Source organism: Nansenia antarctica, assembly GCF_963989245.1.
Source record: "Nansenia antarctica genome assembly, chromosome: 19".
Taxonomy (NCBI): Eukaryota; Metazoa; Chordata; class Actinopteri; order Argentiniformes; family Microstomatidae; genus Nansenia; species Nansenia antarctica.
Genome location: NC_137692.1, coordinates 18,380,769 through 18,404,425, shown reverse-complemented (window position 1 = coordinate 18,404,425; position 23,657 = coordinate 18,380,769). Strand labels below are relative to the sequence as shown.

Genomic DNA, 23,657 nt, shown 5'->3' with positions numbered 1-23,657 from the left:
GCGCGGAGGAGCTTCAGCCCGGCAACTGTCATCAAGAAGACATCACAGCTGGAGCGAGACACAGACGCCTGAGCTACTCAGGAGCACAGCAGAGACACACCGCAACGAGCAAAGCAGAGAGGTGACGGGATGGGGACGGGGATGGGGACAGGGATGGGGACGGAGGGGGGGTGACAGGGACGGGGGAGGGGGAGCGACTCTACTGTGTTATAGAACAGGTCAGACTTTCTCTCTAGCTAGGTTTTTTTTTGTTAGTTTAGTTTATTGTTTATTTCACAGGGACAGTGCATATTAAAATACATATGAGACACAAATGCAATATGCCGGCCCCTGGTGCATGCAGACTGACTGTACAATATGTTTGGATGTGTGAGGTGAGGACTGAGGCCCCGAATCAATCAAATACTGTACATGCAGATGACAGGTTGCGACCACCCAGGATGCGACTAGCCGAATCGCAACAGAGTTTAGACGAAACCACGCCCACTTCCGCATGACGTGCGCGTCGCCCCAGCTGCGTTGCTATGGACAGCTCTCGGGCCGTAACCCTAACCCTAACCCTAACCATAGCTAGCATACATTTTCCTAACCCTAACCCTAACCCTAACTGTGATCCAGCATCTCCCTCTCGCCTCCCTCCCGCATCGTGTACGTCATATGCGGAAATGGCCGTGGTTCCGTCTAAACTTGCGATTTGGGTACGGGCTTCCAGGATAGCATAACATGGGATCTTTCCTGTCTTGTTGACATTTGCAATGCTACTTTATAATGTATGCCTATGCTCACAAGTGTAGTTTGTATTAACTGTGTTTTATAAGCCGATATGGATTTGGGCCCCAAGAAAGGTGTAAGACGCTTAAATCAAAACAGCAGACACAGTTTAGTTGAGGACGCGCATTCGTCCACACATTAACGATCGCAGAGTAAGAATAGCCACAATTCTGTGTTCTTTAGGAAACATGTTATCTGCAATTGATTGGATTGGAGACTCAGCGTTATGGAATCTATGATTTACAGTAGGTGCAGAATGAGAGGACCTCAGAGGAGAGGAGGGAGGGAATGAGGGAGGGAGGGGAGGGAAGGGAGTGGAGATGGGCTGTTCATTATTCATCTATAGTAGACAGGAAGTTACTCACTGGATGCCCAGCTTCTTGCGGTGGCTAAGAGAGAAGCCGTCGTTAGTGAGCGCGCTCAGAATGATGGCCGGGTAGACGACGTACTTCTCGAAACACAGCAGGCCCACGTACAGACGCTCGTACCACATCAACTGAGCGTCCTCTGAAACAGGACATACAGTAGATGAGACGGTTAGATTGACGACGGCGATGAACACATTAGAACAATTCATCGCAGTCGATTCATCGGATCATCGATGGCAGAAAGCCGATCGAGTCTGTGAAAGGGGCAAGGTGAAGCTATTACCATTACCGCTAATCTAATCTGATCTCAGATCTCCACAAGTGCCATGTGTATAGCGCAGGGTAGGGTAGGGTAGGACTAGAGGTTGATTTGGCCATAAGACAGTAGCATTGATGCAGACAGACTTCACCACTGGGACCCCTCTCTCTCTCTCCTCTCTCCTCCCTCCCTCCCTCCCTCCTCCACTCTCTCTCTCTCCTCCCTCCCTCCCTCCTCCCCTCTGTCTCCTGTCTCTCTCCCCTCTCTCTCTCTCCTCTCTCCTCCCACCCTCCCTCCTCCACTCTTTCTCCTCTCTCCTTCCACCCTCCCTCCTCTCCTCTCTCTCTCTCTCCTCCCTCCTTCCCTCCTCCCCTCTGTCTCCTGTCTCTCTCCCCTCTCTCTCCTCCCTCCCTCCCTCCTCCACTCTCTCTCCTCTCTCCGTCCACCCTCCCTCCTCTCCTCTCTCTCCTCCCTCCCTCCCTCCTCCCCTCTGTCTCCTGTCTCTCTCCCCTCTCTCTCCTCCCTCCCTCCCTCCTCCACTCTCTCTCCTCTCTCCTCCCTCCCTCCCTCCTCCACTCTCTCTCCTCTCTCCTTCCACTCTCCCTCCTCTCCTCTCTCTCTCCTCCCTCCCTCCCTCCTCCCCTCTGTCTCCTGTCTCTCTCCCCTCTCTCTCCTCCCTCTCTCCCTCCTCCACTCTCTCAAACAGAGAGTGCTCCTTTGCTCCTCAGGACCAGGTATAGTAGGGTGTAGGGTGTAGGGTGTAGGGGGGTTGATTTGGGACCGGGGCTAAGACAGCAGTTCAGTACTGACCTCTGGGTTCAAACTGAGAGTACTCCTTGCTCTTCAGGACTGGGTGTGAGATCCAGAGCCAGGGGTGATGTTTCCGTAGCTGAGGTATCAGGTAGTGGGTGACGAACCCGACGGTCCCCGCAAGGGCGTACAGCACGATGGTGACGAACGGCTGGGAAGGGACAGGCGAGAGGAACAGTTTAGTTGAATAACTATTAATAAGTTGGCGGTCTGCCAATGCATCTCAGAAGGAGAAAGCGGGGTATTTACCCTGTAACTTATGATATCTATTATATGATCTTATACAACAGTTAGTTCCGACCAAGTAATTTGATTTGACAAGAGGCATTCCATGAGTGCTGATATACAGTATAACAGCACTGGGACTTTTAACTATATGTATCACTCCGCCGCACAGATGTTCTACTAAATGACCGTTAATTAGACTACATGTTTGTGTTCAGGTTACTAGGCAACAGTCCATTTGAAGTTCAATTGCGGAACTATTTTTTGTTTATTTTTATGATTAAATAAACAAACAAAGCATAATCTGTTGTCGCTTATTACTGTTAACTAATAAATCGCGCTGTAGAACTGTTGTATAAAAGCAATATCACACTCGAGGTCGTGCTGTTATACGCAGCCTCGTACCTACGACCGAATCACAGCCGTGCTGATATTCAGTATAACACACTCCCTCTCGTGTGATATTGCTCAATTATCTTTATCCTATCAGCTGTGGGGGGAGGGGAGAGGGACATTGATAATCATATCCCTCTATTGATTATCCATCGGTTTGGTTGAATATACGAGCAGAATGGCCATCTGGGGCGGGAGGAGTCCCGGTGGGTGGGTGGGTCTGTGGGGAGCGGGCCGGAGAGCAAAAAGATCTGTGGGCTTCACACAGCCCCCCAACCCCCCACCACCCTCGGCTGAATGTCCAGGGTGGTTTTGTTGTCCTAGTCCATTCCTGGTCCAATACCAACCAGTTGGAGGGCTTGCTTTACTTTGTTTGATTTATTTACAGTACAAACAGACAAGTATTCTATAAGTACAACTACAAGTATAAAACAGAGGTCTAAATATAGTTTTTGTTTGGTATTTTTGAACTTTTTGTTAACATGCGTAAGTAAAATGTTGTTTATAAATGTTTCTATGTCTTGATTATGCACTCATAAGGGGCAAACCACTAATGTAAAGGCGCATTAATATAGTTTTTTGTTTGGTACTTTTTAGTTTTCTGTTAAGATGCGTAAGTGAATTTTTGTTTATAAAGGTTTCAGTGTTTTGATTATGCACTCATGTAACAAGGGTAGGCGCAATAAGCCATTGCTTCAGCCTACACCTTTTTGGTCCTGGTCACAGCATTGTGACTGTGTACATTTTTGATATCTGTATTATGAATTGTATAGGGGACCAAAATAAACATTCTCAATCAATCAATCAATCAATCAACCAATGTAAAGTAAAGTAAAGTGAAAGGAAATGGAAACCCAAAATGTAATACTCCATCAGTTTAATTGAATACCCATTTGGTTGATTCAAATTGAATATCCATCAGATGCAGTTCTCATTCTATAACATGTATTGATTAAATGACGACAGAGTTTGACAGGGGATCCATTTAGAGGTAACTCACCCGTAGGGACAGGAAGACAGTGCTTGCAGTGATCGCAAAGGTTAGAATGTAGGCAAGTGTGCAGACCACAAGATCTGAGACTAGAATCTCCTTCTGCAAATGGAGAAACAAAGAAAACGCGTTCTCTGTAATTGAATCAATTATATTGCATCATCACTACATTATTAATACATGATTGCAAAATCGTGTTTTATTGTATTTATGTAAATGTTTTGCTCCAGAGACAAATACAAGCCCTACTCTCACCCCCCCTCTCTCTATCTATCACTCTCTCTCTCTCTCTCTATCACTCCATCACTCACTTGCTCTCTCTTTCTCTCTCTCTCTCTCTCTCTCTCTCTCTCTCTCTCTTTCTCTCTATCACTCCATCACTCACTTGCTCTCTCTCTCTCTCTCTCTTTCTCTCACTCTCTCTCTCTCTCTCTGTCTCTCTCTCTCTCTCTCTCTCTATCACTCCATCACTCACTTGCTCGCTCTCTCTCTCTCTCTCTCTCTATCACTCCATCACTCACTTGCTCGCTCTCTCTCTCTCTCTCTCTCTCTATCACTCCATCACTCACTTGCTCTCTCTCTCTCTCTCTCTCTCTATCACTCCATCACTCACTTGCTCTCTCTCTCTCTCTCTCTATCACTCCATCACTCACTTGCTCTCTCTCTCTCTCTCTCTCTCTCTCTCTCTTTCTCTCTATCACTCCATCACTCACTTGCTCTCTCTTTCTCTCTCTCTCTCTCTTTCTCTCTATCACTCCATCACTCACTTCTTTTCTCTTTCTCTCCATCACTCACTTCTTTTCTCTTTCTCTCCATCACTCACTTGCTCGTTCTCACACTCACTCTCTCTCTCTCTCTCTCTCTCTCTCTCTCTCTCTCTCTCTCTCTCTCTCTCTCTCTCTCTCTCTCTCAAGAGCACACAGGGTAGAGTTCAGGAGAAACACATCAGACGTAGCTTCCAGTGAGCTGTTTGCTATTCTGTAGCAGTCTTGTGCCTCACCACTGAGGTCCTCAGCTTCTCAGGGAGAGGGTCTTTGATGTCGGAGGAATCTTCATCCTCCTCTTCCTCATTGTCTACGAGGGCAGGCATCAGCTTGGACTTGATCAGAGACCTGGGGAGGGCAACACAGGGGGAGAAACTCTAACCTTAGCACCAACAACCCAGGGTTGGGGTCAAATCCACTTCAAATCCATTGCAATGGTCCATTTACAGAGGACAACTGAAATGGCAATCGACATCAATTCGACCTCATACAGTCGTCATAGAGTCAGCGTGTGTACGGTAACCAACCATAATGAGATACCGTGAGCTTGGAATTATAAGGTTCTATCTCCGTTTAGGGCAGTTCAGAGATATTGAGCGTCAACGTTTTTACATTCCATTATGTTTTGTGAGATGGAACCTTAGTATTTTATTAATTACTAACTAAAAAATGTCAACATTTAAAAAACAACACCACACAGGCATTAATAAACACCTAATGGATCAGATTATGTAAAAAACTAAATTTTGACAAAAATTGAGATAGAAGCTTATAATTCTAACGTCACGATGTGTACGGTAACCAACCATAATGAGGTACAGTAGAACACCCAGCTTACATGAGGACCGAGGGGTCGCTGCTCTGTCTGCTCAGGTGGTAGGAGAGCACCACGAGAAGACCACAGAACCCAGAGAACAAGGCCGGGGTATGCTGCTCATCCCAGGGCTCCTGTAGAGAGAGAGAGAGGGAGGAGGGGGGTGGAGGAGAGGAAGAGAGAGAGGGAGGAGGGGGGTGGAGGAGAGGAAGAGAGAGAGAGGGGTGGAAAAAGAAAGAGAAAAGGACAGAGAGAGAGAAAGAGAGAAGTCTTTCAATGACTCAAAGAAAGCAAATCTCTGTGGAAACAGACACTAGGCTAGTTTATCTTATTTTCAAAACAGGCAGAACGAATTATAATTCCAAATATTGCAACCACCGACAATTCTCTATGATGGATGATTACAACCGAATAAAACGGAAAATCAATTCCCCTTCGGTCATGCCATATGTGAGGATAAATAACTAACACTATATTTCTACTGAGCAAGCTTTCTCCAGGCTATTAATAGTATAAATCAGGACGTCCACTACCTCCTCTCGTACCGGCAGCAGAGTTGAATACTAAAACAGGCATCCAGCAGGCAAACACAGTCAGAGCTTTCACTATAGACTGGAACAGGCGCTGTCGAAACACAACCCCATTACGGTACATTTCTCATGCTTGGATACGCAGGCAGGCCCTTCACAGCTAACACCACTCAGCTCTGTGTTGCTGTACACAACACATCCTTCACATAATCACACACACACACACACACACACACACACACACACACACACACACACACACAGGCACAGGCACACTTGACTCAATGACGACTCAAGCCCTACTGTAGCGACTAGCTTTAGCCAAAAATCCAAAGTCGCTGAGAGATGCAAGCAGGGTTTGGGTGAAGTTGTTTTTTTTTTTTAAAGTACATTTAAAACATTTATTTGAATATAAAACAATCAAACTCGGTGACATACATAAATCCATAAGCGACCAAAAACAAAGAATATCAAACAAATCGTAAATAATCGGCGGTCAACAAAAAAATACAGCAACCCTGTCTCCCCTCCCTCTCTCCACTCCCGCCATACAGGTAAACAGGTGCTTAAACTAACCTCAGGCAGGCCCCGCCCATAATATGTCACTTCCGGAAGGAAGATCAAAACAATAAACAAACAAATCAAATAAGATCATTAGCTTTTTGTACTAAATACTTAAATACCCAAGAATACATATTCATGGCTCCGACACCTACCTTCAGAGCTCCGAAGCAGAAGCCGTAGAGGAGGGACAAGGCGGTGAGGCTGCGCAGGATGCTGTAGACCGCTGAGTGGAGGCCGGTAGCAGCTGAGCGAGATAGAAGAAGATGACTGTTTTGTTCATTGTCCAAAAGCCCAAACCCTCGACACACACACACACACACACGCATGCATGCACACACACACACACACACGCATGCACACACACACATACACACACACATGCACACACACACACACACACACACACACTCACGCGCATGCACACACACACGCATGCACACACACACACGCATGCACACACACACACACACACAGGCACGCACGCGTGCACACTTACACACACACACACACACACACACACACACACACTTTGAAGACACATTAGCATCAGGGTGAGGAATACAACTTGTGTGACATGCATTCATGATAGTCTAATCGACTACGTGTGAGCCACAATACTGGATTAGCCTGCTGAGATTAAGTCTAAATAAGTCATCATCACATGAGCGTGATTCACTGAACCACCTCTGTACCCTAGGTACGATAGTTCACACCTGTACACACCTGTCCCACCGAAGAAATGCATGTCTATCTGTTCAAGCAGGTAGATGACGAAGGTGTTGATTTGGGGAAACAGGCCCACCAGAAACGTTATAGGGAAACAGTAGGTGAAACCTGTGAAATATAGAATATAATAATAATTATTATTATTATAATTAGAGTATAGAAATGTTACAGGAAAAAATACTGTATAAAGCCATCTGTCATCGTCTGTCTGTGTGGAAATAATACAAACATATATTAACTTTAGCTTTTACTGTAGTGCATTCTTACTGTATTCTTGTCACTTCGGTGATACATTCACTTACGTAACAAGAATACTTTCACTTTAGAAGCCAAAGAGCTGGTGAAGGCTTTAAGAGCCCTACACAGTATGCCTTACTTACCCACTAAGATGTCTCTGAGGAACTGAAGGGCGTCAGAGATGACGATGGTAATGCCGTAGATGGTGGAGACAGGCAGGTCTGGTCTCCTCAGAACCTGCTCCAGAACCCAGATCAGACCGCAGAAGATACAGAAGTACGCGGCCCTGCTGTAAGCCACCAGCTGGTTGTGGCCCTGGAGAACCCAGTGAGAGGAGAGAGAGAACGGTAAACAAGAAAACCCTCTAATTCTCACACACACACCTTGGAACAATATGCTAAATGAAGTCATACATATTCATGACATGTATGATTTTAAAACCTACTTTGCTGGAGTGAGCTGTACAACTGTGATTATGTGGAGTGGGCTGTACAATAACAGTCTATATGAACTTACGTGTGTCGGTGAGGCTGCATCAGGCTGGACACTCTGGAACGTAAACAACAAAACACCTGACATTAAGAGTTGTTTATCATTGTGAAAATCGTAGACACTTGCGTTGTTAATGATATTACATGATCATCAACATGCACCAGACACACCACAATATCATAACAACAACATGACAATGCAGATTAAGTATGGATGTAATAGTATTAGGATTGGCATAACCATAATATTGACACAGCACATTTCATGTGATTTCACAGCTGAACGAACTGTCTGTCCTACCTTTAACAGGGAGTACTGGCAGCTGGCGATGACCAGGCAGAACTGAAAAACCCAGATATCTTTGAAACATCCGTGGTTGAGGAGGATGAATCCCAGGAATGCTACCAGGAATGCCAGGAACACTGCCACCATGTTCTCCACTACTTCCTGGTTCCTGAGGGGGTGGGGTAAAAGCATGGATCCGATGTAATGATCTGACATTTCTTAATAATAATGACGTCCAAGTGCATTCAATCGCCAAAAATATGGTCTTACTGGTTGGTCTTACTGTTTGGACCCAAAACACTACAATAGGCTACAAGTGCAATACACAGACATTGCTTGTCTTCATACCAAATAAAAACATGTATTATTATCAAATCATAATCATTTTTCTCAGGTGGACAGCAGATTTTCTCAGGGGACAGCAATTTAAAAAAACAGCTGCTGGTCTAGGGGATAGGGGCTAGGGAGTCACTGTAAGATGCTTAATGACATGGGACAGATAGACTAGGAGCAGGGGAGGCTGGTGGAGGCAAAAATAATCGGAATGGAATGGAATGAGTTAAGTGTTTTAATACCATTCATCGTTTCATTCCATGCATTAAAATGAGCCTATCCTCCGATGTCTACCTCCACTAGCCTCCCCTGACTAGGAGACGACCTCTGACCTTACCTGTCCAACAGGGCCAGCAGGGTGAGTCGGTCGTACAGGATGTTGATCCACTTCCCAGGGAACAGCTTGAGTTTGTAGTAAAGTTTACGAGACGGCTTCTCCTGGGTGGAGGTCTCTGACGACTCGTCTATAGAATCCTCCTCCTGACAAAACAAAGCTTTTTGATCAGTTAACATTGAGATCCTCTTATACACTGTGTTATAATACTGTAATTACATGTTATATTACATAGGCTGCGTTCGTAAAATTCGCTCTGGAAATCTGATCAGCACTCATGGAACGCCTCTTCGTCCAATCAAATGACTTGGTGATGTTGAATCCAGTGTGCGCTCTGGCGCTCTCAGAACGAATTTAACAAACGCAGCCATAGCTTACGGAAAGTTATCAGAGACACTAAAAGGCAATTCGGTTGTTAAGTCGTGACGTGTTTCCGGGTCCAAAGTTGGCTGAGGCGCTGTCTTCGAAATGCCTCAGTAATAATAATAATTCATTATATTTATATAGCGCTTTTCCGAGGCTCAAAGACGCTGACAAATATGGGAAAAACTGGAAAGTGCTGTGTCCCTTGTTGTATGAATAGATCCGAGTCTAAAAAACAATTGAACTGTCATTCTACCGCTGTAGTACACTGGTATTATGGTGCAGGGAATTTCTGGTTTGGACCCGGAATTTGCTAAACGTCACCTTTGACGTCAGACTTAACAACCGAATAGAGGGACAAGGTTGAAATAACATAGAGCCCCTCGTAAAGCCTCTCGCTGCTCCTGAGGACAGCGTGCTATTGACCACTGCAGCTGACGGAAGGTTTCCAAGTGTGTCAACACTAGAACAACACTAGAACAACAACACATCCCATCTGTGCCACATGTGAGGAAAAAAAATCGGAATTAGTGTCACTTCGACCTGCAGCGCAAATGCAGCCTTAGAAGCCTTAGAAGCCATTAGTTAGCCTGGCCTAACACGACTAGGGCCTGGTGTTTGCTGTCTCAACCATACAGTAGACTATGATTTAGCTAGTGAGAGAGAGGGATGCAGGCTGAGCCGTAGTTGAGTTATGACCGGGCCAGACAGCCAGACAGTTTCTCTGCTCAGTCAGCTCCCATATTTACTAGGCTGAGAATGATGAATGGGCACTGCTGTGATCTGCAGGTCGGAATCAGAGCTAGCCTCAGCATGGCCTTGGGTGCTGGATCAGCTAGCTGTCTGGTTTATGGCTGGGTGGGGGGAGGAAGGGGTAGGAGGAGGGAGGGAGGAAGGGGAAGGAGGGCCGCGGGGGGGAGGGAGGAAGGTGGAGAAAGGAGGGGGAAGGGAGAAAGGAGGGGAAAGGGAGAAGGGAGGGATAGTCATTTGGAAGATGCCTGAACTGATGAACATGTGGAGATGAGAAGGAGGTTCTGGTTCTGGTTCACCTGAAAGATCTCAGGGTGGGTTCTGCGTGGGCGGAGCCTGTGTGCGGGGATGATGCGTCGTTGGAAGGGGCAGTCAGAATGGCCGCCCACCAGGGCATCCTGGCACTCGGAGTTGGATGAGGTAGAGAGGAGGTCACTGCGTGGGCACAAGGACGACATAGTAAACAACCGTAAGATGTTGTGAAAAAACAAAAGGTTTTAAATCTGCCATCAGCGACGTATCTTACGATAACAATTGGATATGGAAAGAAAGACGTGATGATGATTGTGGTACAGCGTGAGAGTAGTTTACGTGCTTTACCACATGTTGCCAGTGATAAGCTCCGCCCCCAATGGCAGGTTCAGGGCTCTCTCAGCGTACAGTTTACGAGGTCTGTCTCCTGGAGGAGAGGAGAGAGAATATTTTAGTGTGAAATGTCTGAGTACAGTACTTCAGACTGTGTGTGTGTGTGTGTGTGTGTGTGTGTGTGTGTGTGTGTGTGTGTGTGTGTGTGTGTGTGTCTGTGTCTGTGTCTGTGTCTGTGTGTGTGTGTGTGTGTGTGTTTGTGTGTGTGTGTGTGTGTGTGTGCATGCGTGTGTGTGTGTGTGTGTGTGGAGACTCACTGTGGACAGTATGGAAGGTATATGCGTCCTCCTTGTTGGTGGCCTCTGGCCTACAGATGACCTGCAGCATGGAGCTCTCTGACTGGGAGGTCTGGGAGGGCAGGGAGTCGTAGTCTGGGTCCTTGTCTCTGTCTGTCTGGGGACTAGTAGAGGACACACAACATCCACACGAGCATCACAGAATGCATGGATGGACTACATCACATGTTCAATAGAGGTCTTAATCTTTAGTCCAAGACTAGTCGTAATCTAGGTAAAAAACTATATTAACAACAAAAAAACTATATTAACTCGATATTAATGGATATCTCAGTGAAGTAAAAACTAAGATGAATGTGATGATCACGTACAGTAAATCTCTAAACTGGAAAGCAGAACAATAACAATAACAATAATAATAATAATAACAACAACAACAATAATATAAATACAAATAACAACAACAATAATAAAAATAATAACAACAGCAATAATAATAATAACAACAACAATAATAACAACAACAACAATAATAATAATAATAATAACAACAATAACAACAACCCCTTCAGAGAAGGGCGTACCTGTCTGGAGAGACTATGGGGATGAGGGTCTCATGGATGGTGTGTAGCGTGTCTGTAGTCGCCAGGCTGTTGGGACGGTTGGGTCTCTCCTGCCGGCTCTCAGTCTCTGTGTTCTCTTCAGGCTGCACTGTAGCAGGCAAGTCCTCTGGGAATTTTCACAAAACACTAACAAAACACTAAAGCGTTTTTATGTGCTCTCACAATACATACATAATTCAGTCTACATACTGTGCAGTATCGTCACATGGCCTAGAAACATGATTTGTGTTTTTTAATATTCAAATCTAACCATGTATTGTACATTGTACACCCACCTTCCTCTATGCCTCTGTCCTCCTCCCCCTCAGGCCCCTCCCCCTCCGCTGGATCGGCCCCGCCCACCCTGGTACAGTTGATCGACTCCAGCATCGACACAAACTCCACAAAGTTGGACTCGTCGGGGATCTGCCCCTCTTTGGCCTCCAGGTCCGACTTGGACGACGTCATGGTCTGGTGCTGTTTGTTCTGGGAGCGGTCGGCGATGAGGACGGCGTCCTTCCCGCTGTCCATGCTCAGCCCTCGGACGTGGGTCCTCCCCCCGGGGCCGTACCGCGCGTGCGCCGGCGGGATACGAAGAAACCCCTCGGAGTCCGTGTTGAGTTCCGGAGGGTCGTTCTCGTCCTGGTGGGAGTGGACGTCGATGCCGGAGGAGCTGTTGTCGTTGGTCAGCTGAGGGCTGGGGTATCCCAGGGGGCTGTTGTCGTTGGTCAGCTGAGGGCTGAGGTGTTCTAGGTCCCGGTCGATGAACTCTGAGTCTCCCGAGTCGGAGCTGGCCAGGTCTTTAGACAGCTGCACGTCCAGGGTCGGTGGCTGCTGCTGCTGCTGCTTCTGGGCGGGGTCAGCTTCTGATACGGACTCCCCTTTAAATCACATCAAACTTTATCGAAAGTGCATTTGAAACAGTTAACACTTTATAAATGTCTACAGACATCAAATATGTTGACAGAGAAAATATAGAAGAAAAAATTACCGGTTTAAAATAAGCTACAAGATGTAGGCCAGCCAGGCTAAAAAAGGTATGTGTTAATATTTAGATTTAAAAACATCTGCGGTGTGTGTGTGTGTGTGTGTGTCTCATCCTCTCCCTGTGAGCCTCTCCTACCTTCCTCCCCTGGAGCTCGCTCGTCATCTTCAGGAGAGTCGAAGGTGATGACGGGGATTTTAACCAGGCAGTCTCCCTGGCGTTCCAGACCCATCTGAGCGTGTGCCGACTCCAGGAGGCTCTGTTTGACCGACTCCTCCAGCTCTGCGGCTGTCTGGGCGTCACAGCTCATGGTGATGATGATCTTGACCGTCTCGCTGTCGTCGTCCAGACGCACGGACGCCGGCCCGGAGTTATCCACCAGGACCACCGCGACCTCGTCTGAGCAGTAGGTCTCCTCCGGCTGTCCGTCTCCAGCGGGAGGAGGGAAGCGGTCTCCATCCTACAAGAGAGTAGAATAGAATAGAAGGGTGGGGGGGCGCTTAGGTGGCGTAGTGGATTAAGCGCTGACCATGTACCGCAGGGATCCCGGGTTCGATTCCAGCCGCGGACATATCCTGCATGTCATCCCTTCTCTCTCTCTCACCCATCCTTCCTGTCATAATCTATACTGTATCTGTCAAATAAAATGAAAAATATGAGTGGGACTGCCCCACTCAGAAAAAATAACTTAAAAAAGAATAGAACAGAAGGCAATATCAATATCATACAATACAAAGACAATTGATCTGTTTAGCTGTTACAAGGAAAACATTTCACCATGCACACACACGCACACGCACACACACACACACACACACACACACACACCCTAGCATTCAAACTAGCATCCCTTAGTTGACACGCCTCTAACATCTAACCTCCAGGGTACACACCATCCCTCCTCCTTCTGCGTGTTCCTCTATGGCCTCCAATGAGTTGTTGTTGGAGTCTGGAGGTTGTTTCTGTCTGTCCAGCTGGGAGACGTCCCCCTCCGCGCCGTCCTGCTCCATGCCCTGGAAGGGGGGCAGACCGCTGTCTGCTGCCTGTCTGTCAGGCTCTGAGCCTGGCATCTGCTCGCCCCTCAGCAGGGGGGCCGCCTGGTCGGGGTTGGGGCTGGACAGGTCCTCAGGAGAGAGCTCGTCCTCCAGCTGAAGGCTCTCTCTAGGCCTCTCCTCTTGGACAACCTCACACTGGCCTGGGGGAGAGATGGGTACTGTTACAACCATCATAACTAGATGAGTTAAGACATACAACTATAATAGACATAAATAGGACATAGAACTAATAACTGGTAACTTCAAGTTGTTGTTATAACATATATATTATTTGGGTACTGTGTTTGATAATAGGTTGTGCTTTCAGGATAATTCAGTAGCCATTTCTAAGACGTCTTTACTTCTTGAGAAAAAATAATAATTGTTATTGTGTACACCAAAATGATGACTATGTTCTCTAGAACTTTTATTGAGTCGGTGATGTCTTTTTGCATTGTGGTGTGGTTTGGGAACCTGAATCTGGCCAATAAGAATAGGCTTGGTCAGCTTGTCAGAGTGGCCAGTAAAGTTATTGGGATGAACCAAGCAAAGCTCGCTCACCTTTATGATCAGCAGGTCGCAAGGAAGGCCCATGTCATATTGGACTATACTGACCACCCCCTACAGAGAGAGTATGAGTTGCTACCTTCAGGTAGAAGATTTGGGGCCAGTTTCACAGACAAGGCTTAAGCCTAATCCTAGACTAAAAAGCATCTTCAATGGAGATTTTACATTGAAAGTGTGATTTAGTCCAGGACTAGGCTTAAGCCTTGTCTGTGAAACCGGCCCTATAGAGTTCCACCTCATAGGACTAAAAGACTCAAAGACTCTTTTGTTTGCACTGCAATTAGCAGGCTGAATTTGCACAAATGATTGCCCAAAGCACTTTCTGCACTCAGCAATTTGCTTGTGTGTATGTGTGTGTGTGTGTGTGTGTGTGTGTGTGTGTGTGTGTGTGTGTGTGTGTGTGTGTGTGTGTGTCTTCACATAAAGTGATCTTGCACTGTACTGTATTGTTGTGTCTGTGTCCTGTCTGGTATGTTGTCTTTCATGTTGTATTTATTATGGATTGAATGTATTTTTAATACCTGGCTGCAACCAAATTTCCCCTAGTGGGATAATACTGAATTTGACTTGACTTGACTATATTGAGTCGTTTTTGTTATTGCACAATTGTAATAGAGACTATTAATGTAACAGCAACATAATTATACTATGTGTTGTTATCCCGAAGATATCTCAAGTAGACAGGGCTCTTCCTGTGCAAATAAAGGTTTAATAACCTTCTCAACAGCAGTGACATTGAGACGATATAAGATCATCATGTTTGCTGGACGCCATCTGACAATGAATCACTAAATCAATACAATGCATTAACATCCTAATGGGGTTAAAAACATACCTTCAGTATTCCTTAAGTCTTCTGTCTTTGGACACTCCTGTATGGGAGAGGGGAGGGATGGATGGATTATTAAGAGCAGAAGCACAGATGTGTGTGTGTGTGTGTGTGTGTGTGTGTGTGTGTGTGTGTGTGTGTGTGTGTGTGCGTGCGTGTGTGTGTGTGTGTGTGTGCGTGTGTGTGTGTGTGTGTGTGTGTGTGTGTGTGTGTGCGCGTGTGTGTGTGTGTGTGTGTGTGTGTGTGCGTGCGTGTGTGTGTGTGTGTGTACTAACCACTCCTATCAGTCCCGAGTCTGTCTCTGTCTGCTTCACTGTGACTTGAATCACTGGACTCGGCCTGTTTCTGGTCAACATTGTCATGGCAACACTGTCTGGGACAGTGCTGCTTTTCCTATTTGGGGAGAAAGAGACAGTGAAAGGAGGTTATACTTATCTATATAGCCGAGTTATAAGGGGAAGCACTACTCTAAACTTCTGTGGGGCATTTAGGCCTAGTCCTAGACTTAAATCACACTTTCAGTGGGAAATCTCCATTGAGGATGCTTTTTAGTCTAGAACTGGACCTAATCTGGTGAGTTTAGAATTATAAGGTTCTATCTCCATTTAGGGTAGTTCAGAGATATTGAGCGTCAAAGTTTTTACATTCCATTATGTTCTATGAGATGGAACCTTTGTATTTGATGAATTACTAACTCAAAAATGTCAACATTTTAAAAAATAACACCACACAGGCATTAATAAACACCTAACGGATCAGATTATGTAAAAAATAATCAATTTTGACAAAAATGGAGATGGAACCTTATAATTCGTCACGATCTGTCTCCGGGAAACCGGAACATGTTGTTCAAAGGAGATTGGAAATGCTCTCTACTCCAGGAAGTGGGTCTGTCTCACCTTAGACTGGCGGGAAGACATGAGTCAGAGGCGTTACTCTTCTTCTCGGCTCCTTTGCTGATGTCAGAGAGACTGCTCTGGGGCACTACGTCACCCTTGTCAAACATCATATGGAGGCGGTAGTTTGCCATCTTGATGAAGATGAAGAAGACAGTGACTGAGGTGCAGTAGATACTGAGGGCCATAGTGGTGGGCGGTAGAGCCTGGAGAGAGTGGAACAGAACACACACACACACACACACACACACACACACACACACACACTCCTATCACATCCTGGAATATGGTGGAAAGAGAGAACAAACACACATAAACACACATGCACACACACACACACACACACACACACACACATGCACACACACACACACACACACACACACATACACATACACATACACACACACATCCTTTACATCTCATAAAAGGACAGTAATTATGCTTCCTGAAATCTAAAAAATCACACCAAGTCTAAACCTAAGCTTAATTCAGGCCCATGAGTGAATTCATATCGGGATTGCTTTTTGCCCTATTTTTGGAGGTCCCTTCAGAGTCCTATAGCCATCCCCCGCCTATCTATTGCCCGGATGGATGTACAATGGAGCCCACCTGCCTCCATTATCTCATGAGAGGTTATTGAATACTGTGTAAGGATGTGTGAGTCACTCCTTACAGAACACTGACGACAGCATCAGACTGTTGGCCCTGCCTGTCTCTTTCACCCTGACATCCACTCTTTCATATTTTAATCCCCATAGATTCTAAGAGAAGGTAACAGATATTTTTTTAAAGACTTGAGTTCTGAGATCTTTTTATACAGGGTGTGAAGAGCATTCCTGCCATCTTAAAAAGATGACATGTCTCCTGAGTGTGAGACAGAGCTCTTCATCTAGGAGATAAATGTAGCCTTGATTCTACATCTCTTTCTCATCATCTCACGGTCTGTGATCTTCATGCAGAGATGAAGATCAAAAGCGTTGCTGACATTTACATCACACCTTTACCACCACTTTAGCTGCTATATTGGGATAGATACTACTGTATGCAGGCAAACCATCTGATGGAGGTGATACTCATATAAAACAATTAATTTTTGTCTCATTTCTATTTATTTATTTATTTATTTTCTATGTATTATTAGAGTAATCATGAGATTGGACATGCAGTCTATCTAAAATTCTGTGAATAATCCTTCACAGTCTGAAAAAGAAGGCAAAACTAATCTGCTTGAAATGGGTTAGTGGGACAATATTATTCTAAACCTTTAGTTATGCAGGGTACCATTAGATCATGTTGAAACTGACCCATTAAGTCTAGACTACTTTAGACATCACTAATGTCTTTTAACATCACTAATAAACCTAGGCCTGCTATCATCCTTAGAGCAGAACTGATTATGTAATAACAACGGATAATGTATAAATCACTGACAAATACACACATACGCACACACACACACACACACACACACACACACACACACACACACACACACACACACACACACGTGGGTGATGGGGTTGGATACTGTACATGCTACCACTTTAAAATGAATAGACAGAACTCTGAATGCAAAGACTGACAATCTATCACATCAACATGGGAGTTTTAAACATACAGTATATATTTTTGCAGTGTATTTATGCAGTGTTTATTTACATTCTCATAGGGTAAGACAGTTATATTAAGATCATGATGTGTGATGCATGTTCTTAATACATGTTCTATCAGTGACTATATGCCATACATTTGTGTATCCAAAAATGGCTTCATTGAGGCTTTTGAGTCCTAGAAGATACAATACAGAAATGTGAAGTATTTCATGTTATTCGACTATCCTTCAGGCTATTCGCAAAATAAGCTTCTGCTCTTTGGTGTGGGAAGGTGTGCCTCTAGCCTACTGCCTCTACCCAATCAGAAAATGTGTTGACTATTTAGCGGACCCACCTAGCTTAAGAGCTGAAATCAGTTGTTTATTAAAATTATTAACATTATTAACATTTTTAAGTAAAGTCTTTCATTAATATTTTTCAATAGTTAATCACTAGTCACGCCTATAATTGTTTGTAGCTAGTGATCATGAATTATAGAAGGCTATTATCTAATAGCAGGCTAAGATATATCAAAACATCCTAGCCCTTATGAGTGATACTGAGGACATAATCATCTTATAGAGAGAATATGCTGACACTGTTATTGAAAAGGGAAGGTCCCCAAACAAGAGGCCATAACATCTGGAGTCAGTGGAGTGTTTATATAATATCTATATTGACCAAAATCAAGAGGTTCTATCTCCGTTTAGAATGATAAGGTTCTATCTCCGTTTAGAATGATAAGGTTCTATCTCCGTTTAGAATGATAAGGTTCTATCTCCGTTTAGGTCAGTTCAGAGATATTGAGCGTCAAAGTTTCTACATTCCATTATGTTTTGTGAGATGGAACCTTTGTATGTTATGAATTACTAACTAAAAAATGTCAACATTTTAAAAATAACACCACACAGGCATTAATAAACACCCAATGGATCAGATTATGTAAAAAACTCAATTTTGACAAAAATGGAGATAGAACCTTATAATTCTAACGTCACGTAATGACGTATGTTGGAAATAGGATTCAATTAACATGCAAAACGATGAGTGCTGTACGTCTGATCCAAGGAGAAAGAGTTTGTGTACACACACATAATGCTGAAATGCTTGGCTTTACTGTATAAGCTACGTGCGATCGTCTGTGTGGCAGCCATGCGTCCCTTCACCGAACAGCATGCAGAGAAAAAATGCGACAATAATATAAATCGCTTCCCCCTATAATTAAAGGATTTCCATGTCCATTTCCATGTCCATTCCACAAATACGCTCAAAATAGAGCCTATAATGGAATGTTAATCCCAAAAGAACTGTGTGACAATGACAAAGACGGTCCATGATCATTGATGGAGGCTATTATAGGGTGCGTTATAACCGTTATAATGCACAATATGCGCTCGGTCATGCATCACACTCACCAAATGCAGTGACAGGGGCAACATGAGGAGGAATATCCACAAATAGAGGTGGCACGAGTTGTTGAATTTGTTTTGCTCGGGATCGTGGTACCATCCCCCGGTCAGTGATGCCCAGACCCCCTGGCGCAGGGTCTGTACCACCTGCGATCCCATCCTCTCGTCCGCAATGAATGCTACGATGTAACACGATGTACGAATAGAAGAACTACATATCTCTAGATCTAACACTACGCCACCATGTTGAAACGACACTGGCTTTTCAAGCTATTCCTCTTCGCGTTTTCGCAGCGTAGGTGCCTCCGAATGTCAGGTCATCCATCGCGGTTGATGATGCGGTCTTCTTCATGTCTCTCTGCCTTCCTCTCCTCCGTTCGGTCCAGATGCGCAGGTCTGTGAATACCCTCTCCTCCCCCCTCCCTCTCTCTCCCCTCCCTCCTGCATCACATAGACACACACCTCCTCATGCGGTAACATGAGAGTGGCTCACAAGCGGTAATTGACATTGAATAAAACGATTTAATTCTCAATTATTTGATTGATTAACTTCGAGAAAGCATTGAATGAATGGTCTTTATTGTCATTGATATAGTACAGGTACCAAACAACGAAATTTGGGAGGGGGGGCTCCCCTGGTGCTAGGAAAAAATTATAATATTTTTTTTACTAAAAACAAGAAGGGAAAAAGAGCTGGTTTACATAAATAAAGGCTATGTACACTATCCACTATACTATACTATACAAATAAAACACTGTGCTGTACTCTATGCTATGCTATAAATATCCTAACATTTCCTATCTCTGAACCTTATGTACCGAGGGTTGTCATATTGCACATAGTATTATTGCACATTCATTTAAAGTGTCGCAGTTTGCAGGTTTGAAATGTTCACAGTTGTGTTTCAGTATTGCACTTGATTACAATCTAGTAGCTGCCATCAAATTGTCTAGATTGTCCAGGGCCTAGAACCTAGGTCTTTGCTGTGTTCAGGGCCTGAATGGCCCTGGGGTAGAAGCTGAGCTTCAGTCTATTTGTCCTTGCGGACATGGTCCTGAACCGCCTGCCCGAGGGCAGCCGAACAAAGTGTTCGTTCCCAGGGTGGGATGGGATGCAGAATGGGATGGGATGCAGAATTGCAGGATGCAGAATTGCATATGCTACAATGCACTATGTATATGCAAGGCCTATATTCATAAATAAAAAAAACATTTGATTGTAGAAGAGACATGGGTATATTCTATTTGTTTAAAATACCCTCAATTCTATGTGCTTTGAGATGAATCCAATACAATGCCTAATTAATTAATCAATCAATCAATCAACCAATCAATCAATTAACCCATTGGAATGTGGACAAATGTGTGGGAATGTGGGAAAAATGTGCGCGTGTGTGTGTGTGCGCGCGCATTTTTTTCAGACTACCCCCCATCCTTTTTTTTGCTATTATCCGAGAGGCTTTGGCTGTGTTCGGAATGGCGTACTAGCAAACTACTCATACTAGATATGACGTAGATTTTGAGTATGCAGTGCGTTCACACTGTAGATTATGTGAAATTTGAGTATGCAAGAAATGTATGTACTAGATTTTCGGTCGGCTGGTATTGGCATACTTATTATGAATTTAGTAAGCAGTATGCAGTATATACTAATTGAGTATGCTAGTATGCAGTATGCTAGTATGCCATTTCGAACACAGCCTGAGATACTTCCACTAAAGGCGCGCATTGCTCTCGAGTTCCAACGCTAAGCTCCTCCCCCCTCACTGTCCCCTCTCCTTGTTTTCCTCTGGGAACACGCATGTCACGTGGGACCCCAGCCCACCCAATCAGCGGGCTCGTACACAACACAACGCACTGGAGTTCCAAGCGACCAGACGGGTCTGAGAAGGCTGAGGGAGCTAAGCTGCTGAAACTGTTGGATTTCTTTTTGGGAGATTCGTCTAAAAACCAATGGGTTGAACATTGAACCTCAACTTCGAAAAAGAAAGTCGATTCTTGCTTGGTTGAACAAGAGCAAGGAGGAGGAATAACTTGGAAATACAATAGCCGAACTTTTGCCTGAAATGTTCACCTAAGTGTCAGTTTGACCTAAAGCTAGCTGAACTAGCCTGCCAGAGTAATGGAGAGGGGGTGTACATGTTGTGGAGAACGATTAAACTGTTCAACTAGTCAACTGACAAGCTTAGACAACTATATATAACATATACATTTCGACTGGATATTGTAGTGTATTCTTAGCTGGTTTCGGAGGCATATCATCATCTAAAACCCCCAATTTAGTGTGAATGTGAGGCTTGTTGCAGGTAGACTTTTGTGGCACCTGAGAAACTTCATACCAGCTCGATAGATAATTCAGGAGCTAGCTTAGCATAGGCGAGTAGTAAGTAGTCAATTAGAGTTGGCTCTGAACGTGTTTATTACTACTGGCTCTACATGTCAGGGTTGGATTATAACCGTTCATGACATTATTATCTGGACAAAACAACAGTTTGTGTAGAGTGTAGCTAAGAGACAGTTAGCTTAGTTAGCAAGCTATTGACTATTGGTCAATTTTATTGGTCTATTTGAGGAGGTTGAGCGACGTTGTTATCTGAACCTTTTAAAAGTTTCAAACGCTTTTTTAAAATATTCAATAATTATACAATTATATATATAATTAATTATAATTATATATTTTAAATATTTTATATTTTATATTTTTTGATATTCAGGACTTTGGAATATCCCTGTTGTGGCTATGCTAGTAGGACCCTCCTCTCGCCCCAGACAGTAGCTCACGTTCTGCACTGAACTGACTGACTTTAAGTCACCCAAACCATGACTCGCTCATGAGTAGAGGTCCTTGGCTTAACTAACCACATTTTAGATTTTTAGATTTTTGCATTGACAAGCTTTTGCACCCTATGGTCAGTGCAAACTTTTGCATTTTTAGATTTTTGCATTGACAAGCTTTTGTTTTTGCACCCTATGGTCAGTGCAAACTTTTGCATTTTTAGATTTTTGCATTGACAAGCTTTGGTTTTGCACCCTCTATGGTCAGTGCGGCTACAGTCACCGAGGAGACCGAGAAATGGATGTTGTTTCTCAGGCTACCCCTGGTGAGGGGGGTGGTGGGCGACCGAACAGCACCGGAGGAGAGCACGCCTGGACGGACTCCCCCTCCGCCCGGGCATGGGGGGCTCACTCCGCCCCGCTGTGCTGCCCCCGGGGCCGCTCGCTGTGGACGGCGGTGTACTCGTACGAGGGCAGCGGGGAGGACGAGCTCAGCCTGCGGCAGGGGGACGTGGTGGAGGTCCTCTCCAAGGACGCCGCGATCTCGGGAGACGAGGGCTGGTGGACCGGGAAGATCAACCACCGGGTGGGGATCTTCCCCTCGAACTACGTGACCTTCCAACCGGCTATCTTAGGTGTTTATTGATGCCTGTGTGGTGTTATTTTTTTTAAATGTTGACATTTTCGAGTTAGTAAGTAATTCATAAAATACAAAGGTTCCATCTCACAGAACATAATGGAATGCAAAAACTTTTTTAATCAGGACTTTGGAATATCACTGTGTCGTGATGTTAGAATTATAAGGTTCTATCTCCATTTTTGTTAAAATTGAGTTTTTTTTACATAATCTGATCCATTCGGTGTTTATTAATGCCTGTGTGGTGTTATTTTTTAAATATTTAATATTTTTTCCTTCCAACCGGCTATTCACCTAGGGGTGCGGGAGCGGGGTGTCCCCAGCGCTCCTGTCCAGATCGTGTTCAGTGAACTCGTCTTGGAGGAGATAATCGGTGTTGGAGGATTCGGGAAAGTGTACCGGGGCACTTGGAAGGACCAGGAGGTCGCTGTGAAGGCTGCACGCCAGGATCCCGACGAGGACATCACGGCCACTTCGGACAGTGTGAAGCAAGAGGCGAAGCTCTTCTCCATGCTGCAGCATCCCAACATCATCCAGTTCGAGGGGGTCTGTCTGGAGGAGCCCAACCTGTGCTTGGTGATGGAGTACGCCCGTGGTGGGACCCTGAACCGGGCACTGACGGGACGCAGGATACCCCCGCACATCCTCGTCAACTGGGCTGTGCAGATCGCCAGGGGGATGCACTACCTACACGAGGAGGCCATCGTGCCTATCATTCACCGAGACTTGAAATCAAGCAACAGTAAGCTTCACGTTTGTGTCATAATAATATGAAACCTAATGCTATTCCCTCAACTGACCCCCCCCCCCATCACTTTTCAGAACGGATTACATTCTAAGCAAGGGCCATCTAGCCACCTGTTTGCATCATATGCACCTGACTGACCTGAGTGTCAGTGTATGGGAGATGCTATAATGGGGTACAGTCTGATTTCGGAGTTTGATTAAGTCACAATCCCTTCCTGCCAAAATGGACAACTAACTAAATCTCAGACACAGGGAACAGACTGTTACTGTTGTGTAATAACGCACATTCCTTAGGTTGGTTAGGAGTTATTACATAGTTATAGAGGAACATGTCTATACCACTATAATGAATGTTATCTTGTTCATCTCGAATCAGCTGAGTGGCATGTTTAACGTAGAACCACAAGCCCACCACTTCTCACATCATGGGGGGTTATAAAATGATTGGCCTAGGCTATGTGGTTGAGGTAATTAAAGTGAACTGGGAAATATGTAAATTAGGTCGTCCCGGCCGTATTCCCAGGAATGTTTGGAATTTAATAGAAAGGAATGCCATGATCATTCTAATTCCAAGTCTGCTGTACTATGCCCCAACCCACATCAACTCAAAATGTATATATGCATATGCAGATTCAGATTCAGATAACGTTTATTGCCATTATGCATACACATATAGGAATTTGTTTTGGCA

At 44.8% G+C, this 23,657-nt stretch overlaps 2 protein-coding genes across 2 annotated transcripts in view; one reads left to right on the top strand and one right to left on the bottom strand.

Annotated features, from left to right (window-relative positions):
• Nucleotides 1-18,966, bottom strand: part of LOC308173961 (pecanex-like protein 2) — a gene marked incomplete at both ends in the record, with an annotated part of 30,026 nt that extends 11,060 nt beyond the window's left edge. The window contains 23 exons of the mRNA XM_080549014.1: nt 1-48; nt 1,137-1,278; nt 2,209-2,359; nt 3,827-3,919; nt 4,818-4,929; nt 5,420-5,529; nt 6,642-6,733; nt 7,213-7,323; nt 7,596-7,767; nt 7,969-8,001; nt 8,245-8,398; nt 8,900-9,042; nt 10,309-10,444; nt 10,610-10,688; nt 10,912-11,054; nt 11,475-11,619; nt 11,789-12,373; nt 12,616-12,937; nt 13,356-13,672; nt 14,914-14,950; nt 15,183-15,300; nt 15,807-16,009; nt 18,814-18,966. The exon at nt 1-48 is cut by the window's left edge and continues 130 nt beyond it. Coding sequence (XP_080405140.1) covers nt 1-48; nt 1,137-1,278; nt 2,209-2,359; nt 3,827-3,919; nt 4,818-4,929; nt 5,420-5,529; nt 6,642-6,733; nt 7,213-7,323; nt 7,596-7,767; nt 7,969-8,001; nt 8,245-8,398; nt 8,900-9,042; nt 10,309-10,444; nt 10,610-10,688; nt 10,912-11,054; nt 11,475-11,619; nt 11,789-12,373; nt 12,616-12,937; nt 13,356-13,672; nt 14,914-14,950; nt 15,183-15,300; nt 15,807-16,009; nt 18,814-18,966 — 3,599 coding nt within the window. The remainder of the gene's footprint in view (nt 49-1,136; nt 1,279-2,208; nt 2,360-3,826; nt 3,920-4,817; nt 4,930-5,419; nt 5,530-6,641; nt 6,734-7,212; nt 7,324-7,595; nt 7,768-7,968; nt 8,002-8,244; nt 8,399-8,899; nt 9,043-10,308; nt 10,445-10,609; nt 10,689-10,911; nt 11,055-11,474; nt 11,620-11,788; nt 12,374-12,615; nt 12,938-13,355; nt 13,673-14,913; nt 14,951-15,182; nt 15,301-15,806; nt 16,010-18,813) is intronic.
• Nucleotides 18,967-21,880: 2,914 nt separating this feature from the next.
• Nucleotides 21,881-23,657, top strand: part of map3k21 (mitogen-activated protein kinase kinase kinase 21) — a gene marked incomplete at both ends in the record, with an annotated part of 29,933 nt that continues 28,156 nt past the window's right edge. The window contains 2 exons of the mRNA XM_080548807.1: nt 21,881-22,217; nt 22,518-22,961. Of these exons, the coding sequence (XP_080404933.1) occupies nt 21,881-22,217; nt 22,518-22,961 (781 nt within the window). The remainder of the gene's footprint in view (nt 22,218-22,517; nt 22,962-23,657) is intronic.